This window comes from Mesocricetus auratus, unplaced genomic scaffold (assembly GCF_017639785.1).
Source record: "Mesocricetus auratus isolate SY011 unplaced genomic scaffold, BCM_Maur_2.0 Super-Scaffold_100022, whole genome shotgun sequence".
Classification (NCBI taxonomy): Eukaryota; Metazoa; Chordata; class Mammalia; order Rodentia; family Cricetidae; genus Mesocricetus; species Mesocricetus auratus.
The window spans coordinates 34,064,737-34,083,648 of NW_024429203.1; the positions used below are offsets into that span (position 1 = coordinate 34,064,737).

Below are 18,912 nucleotides of genomic sequence, written 5' to 3' on the forward strand. Positions count from 1 at the left end.
GTTCATTGTCTCATATCATTCCCATTAATATTTTTCCCCTTAAAAAGCACAAAGAATCAAGATAGATTTTTTTACTCTTAAGATATTTTGTTTCTTCTTTCACATTTTAAAGTCATTCTATTCAGTTCCCTGCTCTATCTAAAGCAATGTTTTCTCTTCCACTATTGACAGAATAAATTCTTCCAACAATTATTGTGTACAACTGAAGGAAAACATTGTGATTTAGTATTTTTTCTTTTTTTTTTCGAGACAGGGTTTCTCTGTACTGCTCTGGAGACTGTCCTGGAACTTGCTCTATAGACCAGGGTGGCCTTGAACTCATAGAGATCCGCCTGCCTCTGCCTCCTGAGTGCTGGGATTAAAGAAAGGCATGTGCTACCAGCGCCTGGTGAGATTTAGTATTTTTCATCATTCTTAATTTGAAATAAATTTAGACCAACAAATCCATCATAAAAAATAGTAGACCCAGTTAATCCAGTGTCCCTGGCTGTCAACAAAACCACAGCACAATTATTCAAAGAAGATGTTCGGACCGAATCAATAAAATGAACTTTTACAAAATGTATTTAAATCTCTCAGTTTCCCCACCTATTGCTTTCTGTTCAGAGCCTTCCCTTACAGTGACAGGTCTTATTTTATCCTGCCTTTCATGATACTGACACTGTTGAAAACTGTCAGTCAGTTATATTGCATAGATGGTCCCTGAATTTGCATTTTATACCTAGACTTGACCCTTGACTCTGTGATTTTGATCTATGTACCCTTAAAGTCAGATTCTCAGGGACTCAAGTTTCTTTATTTGTGGAACAGGTAACAGTGATCTTTTAAGACTATTCTGGAAATTAAATGAAGCAATATAAATTATGTCTTTTTGTCTGTTCTTGAAGACTTCATTTTTACTAAAATGTCTTACCCATATTTTAGTAACTTGTTTTGTAAATAAAACTGAATACAATTTAGGCTTTAATTTGTACACATTACCATCACTGTAAATAGCTGGTGTTATTGTCTGTGACAATGTTAGTCTGCATCTTTGCTAATTTCCCACTTGCTCTCTCTAATTCTTGCCGGTATGTCTATATGTGAGACTTTATAGTCACCTTATGGGTTTTAGCTTTTGATCAGTAATCAGTAGGGAAAATTTTATTTACTCATACATTCATTCATTCATTCATTCAGTGTTATACCAAATCTGCTATCCTCTGTTAGGATGTTGCATACAATAATAAGCTACTTGTCTTCATGGATTTTAGGACTAGTGGGAAAACAGATAAGTAAATAATTACAATTGAGTATCATCAGGTCTATGAGATGTGATGTCTGGGAGCACATAAGAAGCATTCTTAAATCTGGGATTGGAAAAACAGATTTGAAATTTCATGAAGAAGATGCTCTTATGCATAAATTAAGGTCACAGACTACATAGGAAGAAAGGGAAAAAAGGAGCAGAGGCATGGTACTTAAGGAGAGCAATTAGAACCATGGAGAGTAAAAGCAAGCTGTCTCTGGGAAATCTCTGGTGTTGTAAAATTGCAGTGCCAATACCTCAGGTGTTCAGAAACCTTACCAGGAAACTTCTGGTCCCAGGGCTCTGAAGACTGTATTGACAGACCTAAACCTTTGGATATTATACTGAGCTTACCTTGTTTAACATCTGTGAATGGAGGTAAAATTTAAGGTGACAACTGCTGCTTGCTCACATCATAAGTAGGTTTGCCCTTTCTGACAAAGGCATTTCCTAAATTTTCTTTTATGTGTAAGTGGCCATAAAAAAAAAGCCTCCTTTAATTGGCCCTTTTTGACTTATGCTAGTGAGAAACTGAGACTCTCTTTTGATAACGCGCATTCCTGTGGCTGTGGAGGTTTGGCATTGGGTCCAGCTGATTCTAGAGCCAGGTTCAACATGCAAAATGGTGTTCTTCATAAGTGTTGCATACTTATTACTCATTAAAAATTAGAATTTAGGAGACTTTGACACAAAATGTTCAAATAACTCAAGAGATTTCACTATCAGTCCCTATTGTATGTTCTTAACCACATTCACAGTCTCTCTCCCCCCCTCAATCTGGACAGTAAATAGGCTCAATTCTTAGTTTTAGTCACAGGACTATTTTTCAAACCTTAACAACTTCTTACTCAAGGCACTAATATTACATACCGTCAATTGGTGTATCAGGAGATCCATTAAGAAAGTAATCTTGTTACTAAACAGAACATCAGTGCAGTTTTCTGAACAGTTATTGCAGGTGAGGTTGTAAACATTGATTGCATTGCAGAGAGACCTAATAGGAAGGAAAACACCATTTGTAAAACCTAAGCAACTCTTCTCCCAACAATTTAAAATACATAAAGTCTATGGTACGTAAGGAACAGGAATGAGATGGAAGCTGCTGTACAAGACCAGCCCCAAACCATTAGGTACAGGCCCATCAGTTAGACATAAAAGACAGTTATTTTTATTCAAGCGCAGTGCTCACTAGTAAACAACAGCTCTTACTAATGTCTATTAGTTACAGGGTGGACAATGCGGAGAATTTTCCAGTCTTTCTGATAATTTCTTCATTGAAGATCAGGCATCTTTTAAATAACACTCAGAAAAAAAAAAAGACTGCCAAATTGCCCATTGCCAGATCAGCTGGTCCAGGACAAGGCAGCTGAAAAAACAGTGTAGAGAAGCTGAGCTATTCCCCATGAGGTTAGACCTATAGGTTTCTGGGAAGAGAGTCCCATACTATGATGGGGCATGAACATAGATCTGGCCCTGGGCAGATGAGGACTTTTTTCCTAGAAGGTCCAAACTGGTCATGGGCCCAAATAGTCCAAAGAAAAAACAGAGATTTTTCTCCAGGGGATCTTAAGAAAAATCATATTAATTGTTCAATGAAACTTAAAGCAAAGGACTCTTCTCAGTGTTTTGAAGTCTGGGCCTAAAACTGCCTGTGTGATCAATGTTTATTTATTCTGACTTGTCTGACTGAATTTTCTGCTTTGTCCTTCACAACTAACCTTCTAGGACAGTAGTTCTCAACATTTCTAATGCCGAGACCCTTTAATATAGTTCTTCATATTATGGTGAAGCCTGAACATAAAATTGTTCTTGTTGTTGCTTCGTAACTGTAATTTTGTTACTGTTATGAATCATGATGTAAATATCTGATATGCAGGATATCTGGTATGTGACCCCTGTGAAAGTCATTTGACTCCAAAGGGTTCATGACCCACAGGTTGAGAACCACTGTTCTAGGACATTTGTTGAATGTCAATACGAAGTTCCCTTTAACATACAATACATTAATGCTACACAGATAAACCAGGTAAGTGCCCAGAGCTGAAGCTTTAGCAGGAAAAATAAAGTGAGGAGAGCCCCTGTTATAATAGTGCTTGATACAGGTGGTCCTGACCACAGAACTGATGGGCTTCTGGAAGTCAGTTACAGTAGAGTGAACTAGTGAAGAGCAGAGCTGCAGAACCAGTTACTTCTAGGGCACAGTCCCGGTTTATCACTCAAGATTTTCTAATTTAGCATTCCATCATCTATTTCACATGCTTAAAAATATTTAAGCTTCTTGTGACTGTCATCAGAATTAAATGAGATACTATTTAGGGCACCAATAATCAGTAGACCTCATTATGTAATGTTATTACAATTATTTGATAACAAGATTAAGACTGCAATTGTTTTTTCCATAAGGTAAAAATCTGTGTCTATGATTATAAAATAATTATATATTTGGGAAGTCGATGTATAAATAAATGATTTTAAAGAACTGTTAAGAGAAAATTTACTGTCTGTAAAGCCATTCTTTCTTTCCTGTTGTAAGCATTTCTTGGTAATAGTTAGCATCTCCTGTAATACTAGCTTTGAATTTTTAAAAAGAGAAGCAGAATCTTACTCAGAAGCACAAACCACAAAACAGAAAACAATTATTCTGGCTGAAGCTGAAGTGGAAGATGGAGGGCTCTCCCTTCTCAAAGAACCAGAAGGCTTCCTCAGACCATTCCCTTGGAACGCTGGGGAAACGGCTGCACTAAGATACAGCTAAAATGTAACCTGTTATTTCTGAGTACCTAAGGGCAATCACAGCGTAACAGCTGAGCTCTTCTTAAAGCGTGTGGCCTCAGACGGACCAGAGCCCTAGGGCATCTGCGTGGCACCACTGCTTTTGGAGTCAGGTTCAGAAGTCTCCCCATGCTTTTCTGAGTCATGCCCTCTGTGAATTCCTTTCTGATAAAGGACAAACTGAAAAAATCCTGCATCATTTAAAAAATACTTAACAGTGTCTTGTTCTACGAACATAAAATTTTAGTTCAGCCAATCTCTTACTATTGTGTCCAATTTTCAATGCATAAATCATGCTTTTTGTGAGTAAGAAGTCTTTGTTGCAGACTGCTAGAGAAAAACTCCAGCTGATTTACACAGAAAAATGGACAGGCTGTTAGATACACACCAGAATCTGGGAAATGCTTCTAGTCCTGCTACCCAAATCAAACACTACTGAACTGGCCTAAACAAGCAAAACAAATCCAAAACACGACCAGACATGATATGCCTCACCCTGAATATGACTTTGGGCTTTACAAACAGTAGCCTCTAACTCTTAAAGACTAGAGTGGATACCCCTGCTTTACTTCATTAACTCCAGAGTTAGAGTCTGGCTTAAGGCCTCAATCACCTGACTGCATGCAGACACAATGAAGTCTGGGGAGCAAATACCTGCTTGCTTCTTTCATAATTGCTGGTTATGATGAGATGGGTAAAAGGAAATGAACATTTCTAATGTTTTCAAACATACTGCTAAATTCTAACTGACTTTCAGGAAAAAAATGTAAACCAATTTTTACTTTGAGAAAGGTACCCCTCCTCTCATGTTCTGGCCAGTACTGGCTACATCATCATAAATTTGGCAGCAAAATAAAAATGTTACTTAAAATTTTTTTCCTTTTTAAAATAAGCATACAAAGTAATGTGTTTCATTATGGTGTTTCCACACATAATTGTTCTGCTGATTCTGTTCCTCTGTCACCTTGCTTCTACTCATTCTATCTGCAGTCAGTGTCCTGTTTTTCTTTTATAATCCAATACACATCCCATAAAAGCTGTATTCACAGTCAGAGTTCCCATTCTAACTTCAGGATTTCTATACACTTACATACATATATTCATATATAAAGCTAGGATCCACAAATAAAAGAAAAATATGCAGTATTTGTTGTTCTGAGTCTGGACCTAACTTAATATAACAATATCCAGATCCATCCATTTTGGGGCAATTTTTAATATTTCATTTTTCTTGATTGTCTAATGAAATGAGTAGTGTGTATGTACCACATTTTCTTTGACCATTCATCTAGGCTGATTTCCTTGTTTTTTGCTTTCTTTTATGATTTAAAAGTCCTTTAAAATTATGAAATTAGGAAATTATTCATGTGTATCTTTTTAAAGTTATCACTAAGCAATAATTTTATGGTTTTCATAATTCACTATATCAGTTCATTTAAAATTTATTTTGGTGTGACATATAAAACAGGAGACAAGTTATCACCATTTAGGTAAGTGAATAACCTGCCCTTCATGTATTTGAAATGACACACATGGAGAATAGATTCTCTGGTTTCTTTGTGTTTATGCTAATATTAGATTGATTGTATAATATTGTGTAAGTTAATGGTAGGGTTACTTAATACATAAAACTATTAAAAATCCTGTGAGAATGCTGTGTTGAACTACACAGCCCTAGGACTGTACCCCCACTGCCTTTGCTGGGATCTATATTTTTATAGTTTTAATTTTATAGTATTTCTGTGTTTTAATCAATCAAATTTTTACAGCTTGTCTTGAATTTTCGGTCAACTATTATGAGACATAAGGAAATGCACACATAGGAAAAGCAAACAACTCCAGGTATGGAGTGTACCTTCTTTAATATCCTCTGCGCTCAACAAAGAAAACCTCTCTGGTAAAGAAGAATGTGCCTCTCAACAGCCTTCGGTTCACAGAACTTGTTCAAGAAATTCTGTTCTAAGGAGGAGGAAAGGGAGAGGAAAAACTTGTGTGCGCAGTGAACTCACTTGAAAGACAATCTTTATTTGAAGAGCACCTGGTTTAGAGCAGGCTCTGAACCAGCTTGGGTGGTCTGTCCAGCAGCCCTCTCTGTAATTTTAAACGTGAACGACTTGAAGCACTTTTTGACATCAAACAGAAAGCCCAAACTTTTCAAAGTATCTTCTCAGAAGATGCTAAAATCTCACTGCATATTTTGTCAAGGGTGCGCTGTAATGCTGATGGGGGTCTAAGATATAGACTTTCTTGCTCCAAATATACTTAGGAATGATTTTCTTTTGTCAGAAGATTTTCTTACTGAACATGTTTCCTCTGAAAAACAGAGGATGGAAAAAGTCATCATGAAACCAAGCCTTTTAGTGAGAGGTGCAGAAGTTTCATGGAAAAAAGATGATTATAGGATACAACTAAAGTACACACCTAGTACATTAAAAGTCACTTAAATGTAGGTCCTGACACAATAGCAGTGAGATACTTCAATACCCTACTCTCATATTCAGAGGTCTAATAGACTGAAATCAACAAAGAAATCTCAGGGCTAAAATATACTATAGATTAACTGGGTGTAACAGGTATCTATAGAATATACTGTTAAACAGATGATAGAGAATACACATTTTTTCCCCTAAAAATCAGGTGGGACCGTCTCTACAACTGATCACATGGGAGACCATAAAACAACCCTTAACAAATACCAGAACAAACAAACAACAAAACAAAAACGAATTTTTAGCTTATCAAAACCACCATGGAGTAGAACTAGAAATCAATAGCAAGAGAAACTGTAGAAACCACCAAAGACAGGGAGACAGTACATGTAGGAGACAGTACACTTATGAATTAGCAGCAAATCACTGAAGAAATCAAGAAGGAAGTTAAAAAATTCATAGAACCTGATGGGGATGATGACACATACCTTTAAGGCCAGCACAAGTAGAGGCAGGCAGGCCTCTGTGAATTCTGGGCTAGCCTGGCATATACAGCAAATTCTAGGCTATATAGTGAAACCCTGTCTGAAACAAAAATTCCTACAAGCAAATTAAAATAATAGCATTACCTACACAACCCCTAGCTACTGCTAAGGCAGTCCTAAGCAGATACTTTATAGCTGTAAATACTCCCATTATAAAACATTAGTGAGATCTCAAAGTAATAATGAAATAATGTACCTGAAAGCCCTAGAAAAATAAGTCAAAACAAACCCTGATGAATTAAAGAGATAAAAGAATATATTGTGTCAATGGAATGAAGTTTTTCTTAAAAAATTAGTAAGATTGATGAAAGAGAGAGACAGAAAGAGAGAAAAAAGTAAGAGAAACAGAGACAGAGACCGAGACAGAGAGCATGCCAAACCCAACTTAATGAAATAATAACTGAAAAGCAAGTTGTTACAACAGACTCCAGTGAAATCCAGAAATCATTTGGTAATACTTTGAAAGCTTACATTTTAAAAATCTGGAAAACAGAATAAATGAACAAACTTCTAAACTCACTTAACCTACTAAAACTAAATTCAGAAGACATAAACAATTTAAACAGACTAATAACAAGCAACAAGATTGAAGCAGTAATTAAAAATCTCTGCAAAGAAAAGCCAAGGGCCAGATGGATCCATTACTTAATTCTATTAAACGGTCAAGGAAGCTCTAACACCTCAAACTGTTTACAAAATATAAAGGGATGGAACACTACCAAAGTCATTATATGAGGCCAGAACTACCCTGATATTAAAACTGGATCAGGACCTTACAAGAAAAAGAAACTACAGATTACTTTCTCTGATGATGGTACTTGTCAACATTCTCATACATATATGTGTAGGTCTCACTATATTTCTATATCTTAAATTAAATGCTTCTCACAAGAGTCACAGACTAACAGAAACTCCAAGTTCAAGGCGCGAGAAACCTCCTTTTGGGTAGTTTGGTCAGGGATGATAAGTTCTTATTGTTGAAGTCACCACACACTTCAGACACTGGACTCAGCAAATTCCTCCCATCCAGATCTGACCTGAAATCTTCGTGCCCGAGGTCTAGTTTTTTATGGTACCAGAAGGGTGCTATGCAAACTGTCAAAAGGGTGTGATACTTATTAACTGCAACAATGACCAGCATGGCAATATATTCCTAAAGGTGCAGTAGTGGAACTCATACCTTGGCTGTAACCAACAGCTGTCTAATTGGAATTAAGACCCACTCAACAGAAGGTAAATCATGCCTGGTCTGTATTCCTAGCCAACTATTAATAGTTAATGAGGTCGTGTACCTAGAAAAGAACCTATTACTGTTACTTTACTAGAACAGCATAATTTCTAACCCCTTTCAATATTTCTCCACATATCTGTGGGAATAAGTACAGTTCCTTCATCAAGAAAACCTTCTCTTTACAACATATGAAGAGAATTACAGAAAACCTTACCTGGTCAAAATGCAAAGATAAATTGATCTTGGGATGCCCAGCCCCAGTTGATGGATCTACAACATAACTCCTACATCAGGAAACATCACAGAGGAGGGGCAGAAAGGTTTTAAGAGCCAGGGGACCAGAGAATCTGTTGTGAGAGTGTATCTCCTAGAAGTGACAAGGAAGATTCATCCATGATACTTCAAAAACATGACTGCCCAAACAAGACCTGAACAAGGACAATACCAAGATATGCTAAATGAAAAAGTAAAATCTTATGGGGTCCTATCCCTAAACAAAGAGCTACAGGCAACTAATGACTACTGAGAGTGGAAGAATAAGTCTTTCCCAGTGATGAGCCCCTTAATTGGTTATCCAATACCAAATGATAAGCTCTGAAATCCTATACACACAAGCAACACTAAGCAAAATCATAGGATTGTATTAGAGAGGAAAAAGAAGAGGGAAAAATAATGCAATTATATTTTAATTAAAATTTAAAAATCTCAACAACCCTCCTGAAAATTAGACTGAAGTACACCCTAAGAACATCATACAACATGACCAAGTTGGTTTCATTCCAGGGATAAAAGACTGGTTTAACATATAGGAATGAATATATATACACAAACAAATTTAACAACAAAAATCAAACAATCATTTCTACAAATTCAGACACGGCATCTGACATAGTTCAGTGTGCCTTCATAATAAAAACCCTGAAAAAATTAGGATCAAATAGAACATGTTTCAACATAATAAAGGCATATGACAAACCTGTAGTAGTCATATTAAAAGGAGAAAAACTGGCAAGGCAGCGGGGAGGCCAGCATGGGACTGATCCGGACCCCCCGAATGTCAGTGTCAGTGAGGAGGCCTGGGCAACCTATGGGGCCCTGAGCAGTGGATCAGTGTTTATCCCTGGAATACAAATAGACATCGTGTGTCCATAGCACAAAGAGGGATGCTATCTCAGCCTGGACTCTTAGGGGAGTGCCTGGACCCTACCCTGAGTGAAATGACAGACTCTAGATATTCCCTATGTAGAAGGAATTGGCAATAGGGTGGGAGGCTGGGGGGGGGGAGTGGGGGGTGTGGGAGGAGGGGAGGGAGAGGGAACTGGGATTGACATGTAAAAAAAGCTATTTAAAATTAAAAAAAATAATTCTAAAAAAATAATTAAAAAAGGAGAAAAACTGAATGAAACAAGGAGGCCCACTCTCAATTTTCAGTCAAAATAATAATCAAATCTTAGCTGGAGCAATAAGACGAGAGAAATATATAAAAGAGATACAAACAGGAAAGGAAGAAGTCAAACTATCCCTATTTGCAGAGAATAATAGGATTCTGCACTTAAAAGGCCTTACAGATTTCTGAGAAAATTTTCAGATATGATAAACTCTTTAAGTAAAGTTACAAGACATAAAATTAACATGCAAAAATGAGTAGCTTTTCTGTAAGATAATCATGAAATCATTGAGGATGAAATTAACTGAAATAACTCACACACAGCCGCTTCAAAAAACACTACTATACCTAGGAACACACCTAAGCAAGGAGGTGAAAGATCTTTACAATGAAAACTTCAAGACACCTAGAGAAAAATAAATTGAAGACACCAGATGACAGAAAGATTCTCATGTGATTTGACTAGAATTAATATTGTGAAAACACCAAAAGTAATCTACTGAGTCAATGTGAACTCGTCAAAACTCCAATGACATTTTTAAAGATCTAAAAAAAAAATCCTAAAATTAGTGTAAAAACACAAAATATCCTTGATAGCCAAAGGATAAAGAATAAATAATACTAGAGGTATCACAATATTTGGCTTCAAACTATATTTCAGAGCCATAGTGACAAAGACAGCATGGTATTGACACAAAAACAGATTTTCAGAGGAACAAAACAACACCCATTATAGAGTGGCCCAAAACAAATTCAAAGGGAGTTACAGACACCTAATATTTAACAAAGGTATAAAAACTGTATACTGGGAAAAGCCCTATCCAAAATATAATGATGGAGAACTGGATATATATACACATAGAGAAAAATGAAATTAGATCTACATTTATCACCAGAACAAGAAATCAATTGAAAATGAGTCAAAGATCTTACTTCAAATCCTGAGATGCTGAAACTGCTAGAGGAAAACACCTCAAGATATAGGCAAAAATGGGGGTAGGCAGAGGGCTCACCAATAAATGTTTGCTGTACAAATAAATGTGAGGATCTAAATTCAATCCCTAGACCCACCTACCTAAAAAGAATGGCCATGGCAGGGTCCACTTGTAATGCCAAAGCTAGGGAGGCAGAGACAGGTAGATTCCAGGCAGTCTATATTAATCAGAAAGCTCCAAGTCAGTGACAGAACCTGTCTCAAAAACAAGGTGGACAAAACCTGAGGAATGGCAATAGAGGTTGATGTCTGGCCTGTGCACACCTGTGTACATATGTACCTGCACGCACGCACACACACACACACACACACACACACACACACACACACACACACACACTTCTAAAAATGATTCCATCATCACTTCAAATAATCCCACAAATTGATAAATGGACCTCATGAAATTAAAAAATTTCTGTATCACCAAAGTGAAGAGACAGCATACAGACTGGGGATTTTTCTCATATAAAGGATTCTCATCTAGAATACACAAAGGGCAACAAAAATAAATATCTAATCATTAATTCAATAAGTGGACTAGTGAACTGAACATGCAGTTCTCAAAAGAAATAAAAAAAATCAATAAATATTTGAAAAAGTATTCAACATCTTTAGCCATCAAGGAAATTAAAACTATTTTGAAGTTAACTACTTTGAGATTCTACCTCATTCTAGTCAGGACAGCCATCAGCAGGAAATAAATGGCAACAGATGCTATTGAAGACAGAGAGAGACATACCCTCTTCGCTGTTGGCAGGAATGCAAAGTGGTACAGCCACCATGGAAATTAGCATGGAAGTTTTTCACAAAATTAAGAACAAACCACTATATGACTCTCCTATATCATTCTTGGGCATATATCTGAAGGACTAAGTCAAAACTACAGCTATATATGCATGTTACCACAGCATTAGTCACAAAAAAAGCTAAGAAATGGAACTAACTGGTTCATCAATGATGAATAGAACAGGAAAATATGGCACATGTATACAATTGAATTTTATGTACCTATAAAGAAAAATGAAATCATAACATCTGTAGGAAAATGGATACAAGAGGATATTATTATGTTAAAGGTAACCAAGACAGACTCAGAAAGGCAAATACTTCATGTTTTCTCTCAGAGGCAGACTCTAGACTTGCATTTCTATCTGCATGTTTCTAGATGTTTGTGTGTCCCCATGTGTGCATGTGTAAGTGTCTAGGTCTCAAAAGCAGAGAAGGAATTGTGCTAACAGAGGGAGAGATCTTAAAGGAGAAGATGGAGAAAGACAGAGTATTATGACATGAAAGCAAAAAGGGAGACTTTTGGGGGGAAGGGGGAAGGCAATGGTTAAGAGATTAAAAAGAATAAAAAATATGCACATATGCAAATGCATCTACAAATCTCATTATTTTCTATGCTGACTTAAAAAAATAATACTGCTAAAATTTAAACAAGAAGAAATTATTCAATTTTGACAATACAGGATTTAGATTTGTGACATATATGGTAGCTTTTTACTGAAATTGAAAATTTTGACCGTTGGCTCAGAGTTTTAGTTGTGGATAAAAAGTTAAAATTCCCACCAATTGCCACGCTTTGTTCTTTAAGTTGTTTTTTACAATTATATTAATTGAGGGGTGGTGTTGAGACAGGGTTACTCTGCAGCTTTGGAACCTTTCCTGGGACTCGCTCACTCTGTAGATCAGGCTGGCCTCAAACTCAGAGATCATCTGTCCCTGTTTCCGGATTGATGGGATTAAAGGCATGCGCCGCCACTGTCCAGCTAAATCATATTAATTTTACATGTGGGAGTCTTTTCTGTCTTTTTACCATGTAGGTTTCAGGGATCAAACTCAGGCTGTTAGGCAGAGTCATCTCACTGGACACACACTGTTTTAGTTAGTATAAACCTCCACTCCCTTTCCCACCACCCTAAGTTTCAGATGCTAGGAGAGTTAAGAGTGAGGGGGAAAAGCAAATGACTAAAACCCCAAATACCCATCCATTCAAGAGGGGTCTTTCCATGATGCTAATACTATCTGTTAACTAGTCAACTTTCACTGCATCAACATTAATATTGCACTAAATACACAATAAAATGTCAATGTAATTAAAATTGACTTTAAAATAAATTGTCCTAACTATGATTACTCATAGCAAGGAATATGAAATTTCAACTTGTTGTGATATTTCAAAATGTTTAAATTGATAAATTAGGCAAAAAAGGATTGACAATTTTAGTATTCCATAGAAACATTTTAATTTTAGATTGAAAATCATATATATTTAAATCATTGACTTAATTAGCCCATCTCTATTTCCCCAAAAACCTCTAACTTAGAAAGTATGTAATGCATTAAAAATGTAGGGTAAGTACCAAGTTACTACATTATTTTTAAATTCTAGTGCTAAAGCATTATTTTATTGCTAATATTAATGTGATATAAGGCAGCTATTATTATAAAGTCTTTAGACATAATTTTAGATAGAATCCCAATATGTAATTTAAAGTTTGCAATTAAATAAGATGGCTCTGGAGAAGACCCCAGGTGGTTTGCAGTGCTAAACAGCAGATTAAAGTTGACACAACTAATTTCTTTATTTTAATCTTATTAGTGGTTTAACAGCTGCTAACTGTAACCATCTTTGCAAAAAAGCCTTTGAGACATAAACAAAATACCTTAGTACACCAAATGAAGAAATGTATTTATCAATTGTTATGGCTAATTAGCTTCTAAAACATTTCATTTTACTTGTCTACTGGAGAAAGTTACTTTTTAAAATAAAATGTGATTTCATATATATATGTATATATAAATTATTCCTATCCATAAATATGCAATTATTTAACAGTGAGTTATATCCCTAAATTTCTTCCAAACTGGTGAATAGTATTTTGCTAACATTACTGAAGGTCCATGACATAGTGGACACAGTGGAATGCAACACCGTCCCAACTATTTGAAAAGCTACATCTGAACTTAAGAGAAGGAAATCATTTGATAAATCTATCTTAAAAAGGTAGTCAATACACAGAAATCTTGCATTTCTTTTTCTGAATGTAATTGTTACATTTCCCCTGGACACCATGTCTTCTACATAAAAATAGTTACAAGTGATTTTGGTTCACTGTACCAAATGATGTACCAATGAATCTAATTCTTAGTGTGCTAGGTGGAAAAAAAAAAGATGGCCACAGACCATCTCTTATACCCAATACTGAAACCCAACTATAAAAAGCATAAACCAAAACCAATCAACCAAATAATGGTCTTCCCACACACAAACTATAAAAACATAGTAACACCAAACCCTCTGCAATCACACAGCTTAGCACAGTTTTTTAAATTATACCAATGGAATGCATTCATTTGATTAAAGCAGCAAATGTTTACAACACCATATTATACATACATAATATAGCAGTATATATAGCACAACCACCCTGTAAATTCTAGTTTATGAAACATTTAAAGGTCCTCATAAGCTAGCACTTTAAATGACATTGTCATCTCTTCTTTTGATGTATGATATGATTAGTCTCATATTCTCTAAAGTGGTGAAAGGTGTTTCTTTGATGACAGAAATCATACAGATCTCAAAATACAGGTTGATAAAAGCTATTTTTTGGTGATAGTAGGCAGGCAATAAGGCAAAGAGTGAAGATAATATGGCAGTCACAGTTCAGCTAATGTGACGATGGGGAGGAAACTTTTTCTTAAACTTTAGTTTCTTTATCTATATTAAATGATACTTTGGTAAAAGTACAACAGATCCTGCATTTATTAAATTAATTTATTATGTGACAGTCCTACAGGGAAAGTGAATGCCTTGATTGCAGATAGGGTTACACCAAAGTCTTACCACTGCTGCTTTTTTCACAACACATGCACCCAGGACTCCGTAGTAACTTTCTCTTATCACACATAAATTCCCTTTCTAGCAGCGGTTTGGTGAACAGATGAGCAACTACCCCTCCTTGTATGAAGTGTGCCTCACTTTTCAGGTGTGAGAGAAGAGTAAGAGATGGAGTAGTGCCCTGAAAGCCTGTGTCTAAAGCTTGAGCACACTGTGTTTTAGTGTAGATGGATACTATGGTTTCCCTAAGATGAGCCGAATTGTAATTAATACAAATAAAAAAGCCTCCTTAAAATGGTACAAGTCAATTATTTATTCCTTTTGTTAAATGCTATAAAAATTTTACTGTTTTCAATAAACACTGTCTTTAATAAAATATGGTACCTATTTTCTAGTTGTTAAAATTACTGCTAATTCTAATAATAAATACATTATTAATTTACAAAAAGAACTTCACACTGTAGCTGCAGGATTAATGTTTTGAGCCAAATTATGCTACTTGGATTTGAGATTGGGAGCGTGAAGAAAGGAAGAGAGGCATATGTATGTAACTGCTCTTTGAACCTCTGACCTTAAACATCTTAATCTCACCTTCAAATTAGGCAATTAGCTTCTAGTGTCAGATAAGTAACTGGTTAAGATGGCCAGATATGATATGGTCCACTGTGATCAAGTTTTAGACAGTAAAGTCTTGGGAGGGATGTTTATTTTTCAGTTGTTTATGAATACAAATTAATGCTCTTGAGATCTAAACTAAGTCCTAATCTAAAAGGATGAGGAGTCCTTAAAGAATAAAGAAGATGGCAAGTACAGAACTCACCTGTTTAAAGAACTGTATTATCGCCGGGCGGTGGTGGTGCATGCCTTTAATCCCAGCACTTGGGAGGCAGAGGCAGGCGGATCTCTGTGAGTTCGAGGCCGTGCTGGACCGACAGCCTCCAAAACAATAGAGAGAAACCCTGTCTCGTAAAAACAAAAAACAAACAAACAAAAAAAAAGAAATGCATTATCATATATTTTCTTACCTTTGATTCTAAAGGCAAGTCATTTTCCTGAAGGCATGACATTTTTGAATGTGTTTATCTTACAGTTTAGAGACAGCAAGCTAATGTAGGTCATTTCTACATAGATTTTCCAAGTTGGGACTGGGATTTGTAAGTAGAAAAATAGAAGTTCGGCCAGTCCCAGCTTGTTGGAGAATCATTCATTAGTGCTCACTGAATGCTCAAATATTCCCTAGACTGATTTTCTCTCTTTATTCCTGCTTTCAACAACAGACATCCATCCAGTCTTCTTTTAAATGAGACATTTTGAAAAAACAACTCTGGCTTTGTAAGGAAGGCTCTATGGTACAACCCAACATTTTCAATCCAATCTAGAGTTAAAAGAATGTTTGGTACTTATATTTAGAAAGTATCAGGTTCTTTTGGATGGGAGGCAAAGAAACTCAAGGTTCTGCAAGTGAAAAGAGTAGTGCTAACGAAAACTCTCAGGTGAATCCAGAAGAAAATGAACAACTAGCCTCAAGAGGACAGGGCAGTTCCAGCTCTGTGGGATGGATAATATACTTTCATTTCCAGCACACTCCTCTTTCATGAATGAGCTCTGATCTCTCCCCTCTTGTGATGTGTGTATCCTAAACAGACTTCCTGTAGTGCCTCTAAAATGAAGCATACAGAGCACTGTAACGGCCATTCCAGAAGTTACCATTTATTTTCTTTCATATTCAAGTACCCAAGAGAATATAATGTCAAGCTTTACAATTTCTCAACTGTAAATTCCTGAGAGGGACTGGCTCAGTTTAGCATTTTGTGCTGGATTACAAATCCTCTATTGCTGGCTGGCTTTTAGATTGGTTGCTCTCAAGTCAGATGTTCTTACTGAACAGTTTAATTAGCTATGGCCATTGAAGAAAGCATAATATGGTGTAAAATACACCCTGAAAACCGAACACGTAATAAAGCAAGAGAGCTGAGGCGCTAAGGAAAGGCAAGAGTAAAGGTGAAGCCTGAGAGATGATTCAGTGAGTACAAGTGCATGCTAAGACTGATGGCCGCAGTTCCATTCCCCGGGGTCCACACAGGGAAAGGAGAGGGCTGACTCCTGTGACCTCCACATGTAGGTTGTGGCATATGCAACCCCCCTCCAATAAACAAATAGAATAAAAAATGAAAAAGAAAGGTGAAAGGATAGCAGGGAAGAAACCTGGCAAGTCTGGATTACACTATATGATGAAGACTAAAAGGTTTATCGGTATTCCAAAGACAATAGCCATAAGTTAAGAGACAGAAAGTTAAACACAAAAGATCAGCCCCTTCAGAAAACTGTTTACAGGTACTGGATTTGCAGCTAAGTATTTCTTTTATAAAGTCTTAGTGTATTACCAGGGTAGCTGTTTTGAAAATATGGAGGGCTAATACTAGAGATGTTCAGAGAGTTCATTTCATCTTATTTTTCATGTCTATAAGCTTCAAGGATAAAGGTCCATCTCAATCTCATTTCTGTGTCTGTGTGTACACTAAATTGATTATGAGATGAGAATCCCTACAACACTGTTCTGATGCCCAAGGGAACCATCTCTAAATCAACTTATAAAGAAAGCATTGAATTTTGGGCTAATGGTTCCAGACAATGAAAGACCATGACCATCATGACAAGAGCAGGCGCAGATGTGGTGTTGAAGCAGTAGCTGAGAACTTACACCTGATCCACAAGCAGTGGCAGAGAGAGCACTAACTGGGAATCCTGTGGGTTTTTGAAACCTTGAGGTCACCCTACCTCCTCATCCTTCACAAACAGTCCTACAAACTGGGGAAAAAGTATTTAAATATATGACCCCATGGGGACCATTCTCATTCAAACCGTCATATTCCACTTTCTGGATCCATAGACTTGTAGCCATTAGCATAAGGCAAAATGTACTTAGTTCAACTACAAAACTCCCTCACAGTCTTTCAGCCTTAAGAGTGTTTAAAATCACAAAATCTGAAGCCTCTTCTGTTAATCAAAGCAATCTCTGAATTGTATCCCTTTGTAAAAATTAAAAAACAATCACATACTTCCAACATACAAAGGGAGGAATAGGGGTATAGTGAGGAAATGTGGAACAAAGCAAGACTGAACCCAGCTAAGCAAACTACAAATCCTGTAGTTCTATGTCTGATGTCAAAAGACTTAGATGGCTCTGCCTTTCCAGCTTACATAATTGTAACATACTTCTCTCTCTCAGGCTGGTTCTACTCCATATTTGAAGCTTTCCTTGGTGGTATCCCATAGCTCTGGCATCTTGAATATCTTGGGATCTCCAAGACAATCCAGGTTTCACTTTCCAGCTTCATGCAATGGCCTCTCGGGTGTTTATGCAAGAACTTCCCTATAACATCCCTGGCCCCAATAGCTTTTCTTAACCTCAGAAGAAGATTCCACAAGCCCTTTATTCTTGTATTCTTCATGACTCTAAAACCACAATCATAAGGACAAAGCTGTCAGATCCTGCAGCCTGCTGGGGCTGGAGACTGGCCACCAGCTTGAACTGCATTTACCTAAGCTTTTCATTGTAGCTTTGTAGGAACAGATAATTCCTTAGCCTTTCTTTTTGCAAATTGCAGGATAAGCTGGGTGGGGTCTCACCCTGAAGGCACCACTCCCTTTATTTCATTTCTCATCTCTTATAACACAAACCTTGCATCCAACATTAAAAACTCCCTGGAGCTCTTTTTCTCCTCAAATTGTACCTTCTGAATTTATTTTTGCCTCACTTCCTCTTTTTCATTATAAACTTACATAAGAATGATTACTAATAACTACACTTCAGAGACAATATTAGGTTGTTTTGAAATCTTTACCGATGAAGTTAGTCCCAAACACTTCAATTTAGTCTTAGGCAGATTATTCTTAAAATAAGGTTAAAAATCATCTACACTCTTTGCCAAAATATCACTAGGATGGTCTCTAGCCCAGCTGCTAATATTGTTCCCCTCTGAACCCTCTTGAGCTGGGCCTTCATAGTCCACATTGATCTCCACTGTCTTCCAAGTTCCTACTGGAATGGCCCTGTAAGCTCCACTTACAGTGTTTAGCTGCTTTCATAGACAGTAGTCCCCAAGTCTTTGATATTCCTCCAAAGAACACCATGGTCAGACCTGTTATCAACAGTCTACTTCTGTTTTAGTTACTTTTCTATTGCTGTGACAAAAATACATGACCAAGGAAACTTATAAAAGAAAGCATTTAATTTGGAGTTCATGGTTCCAGAGGGTTAGAGTCCATGACCATAATGGTTGGGAACATGGCAGTAGGCAGGCAGGTAAGCATGGCGTTGGATTAGTAGCTAAGAGCTTATATATGATTCATAATAGGCAAAAACAGAGAAAGAACTAACTTTCTTAGGGAATTTTACAGGTTTTTTACACTCCATCCTGT

The 18,912-nt window shown here is 36.6% G+C and overlaps 1 protein-coding gene across 6 annotated transcripts in view; it reads right to left on the reverse strand.

The window, feature by feature from the left end:
* Scaper (S-phase cyclin A associated protein in the ER) overlaps positions 1-18,912 on the reverse strand; it is a 343,723-nt gene that overhangs the window by 69,104 nt on the left and 255,707 nt on the right. For all 6 annotated transcript variants that reach the window (XM_040729759.1, XM_040729754.1, XM_040729758.1 and 3 more), the window contains one exon: positions 2,159-2,282. In XM_040729759.1, the coding sequence (XP_040585693.1) occupies positions 2,159-2,282 (124 nt within the window). The remainder of the gene's footprint in view (positions 1-2,158; positions 2,283-18,912) is intronic.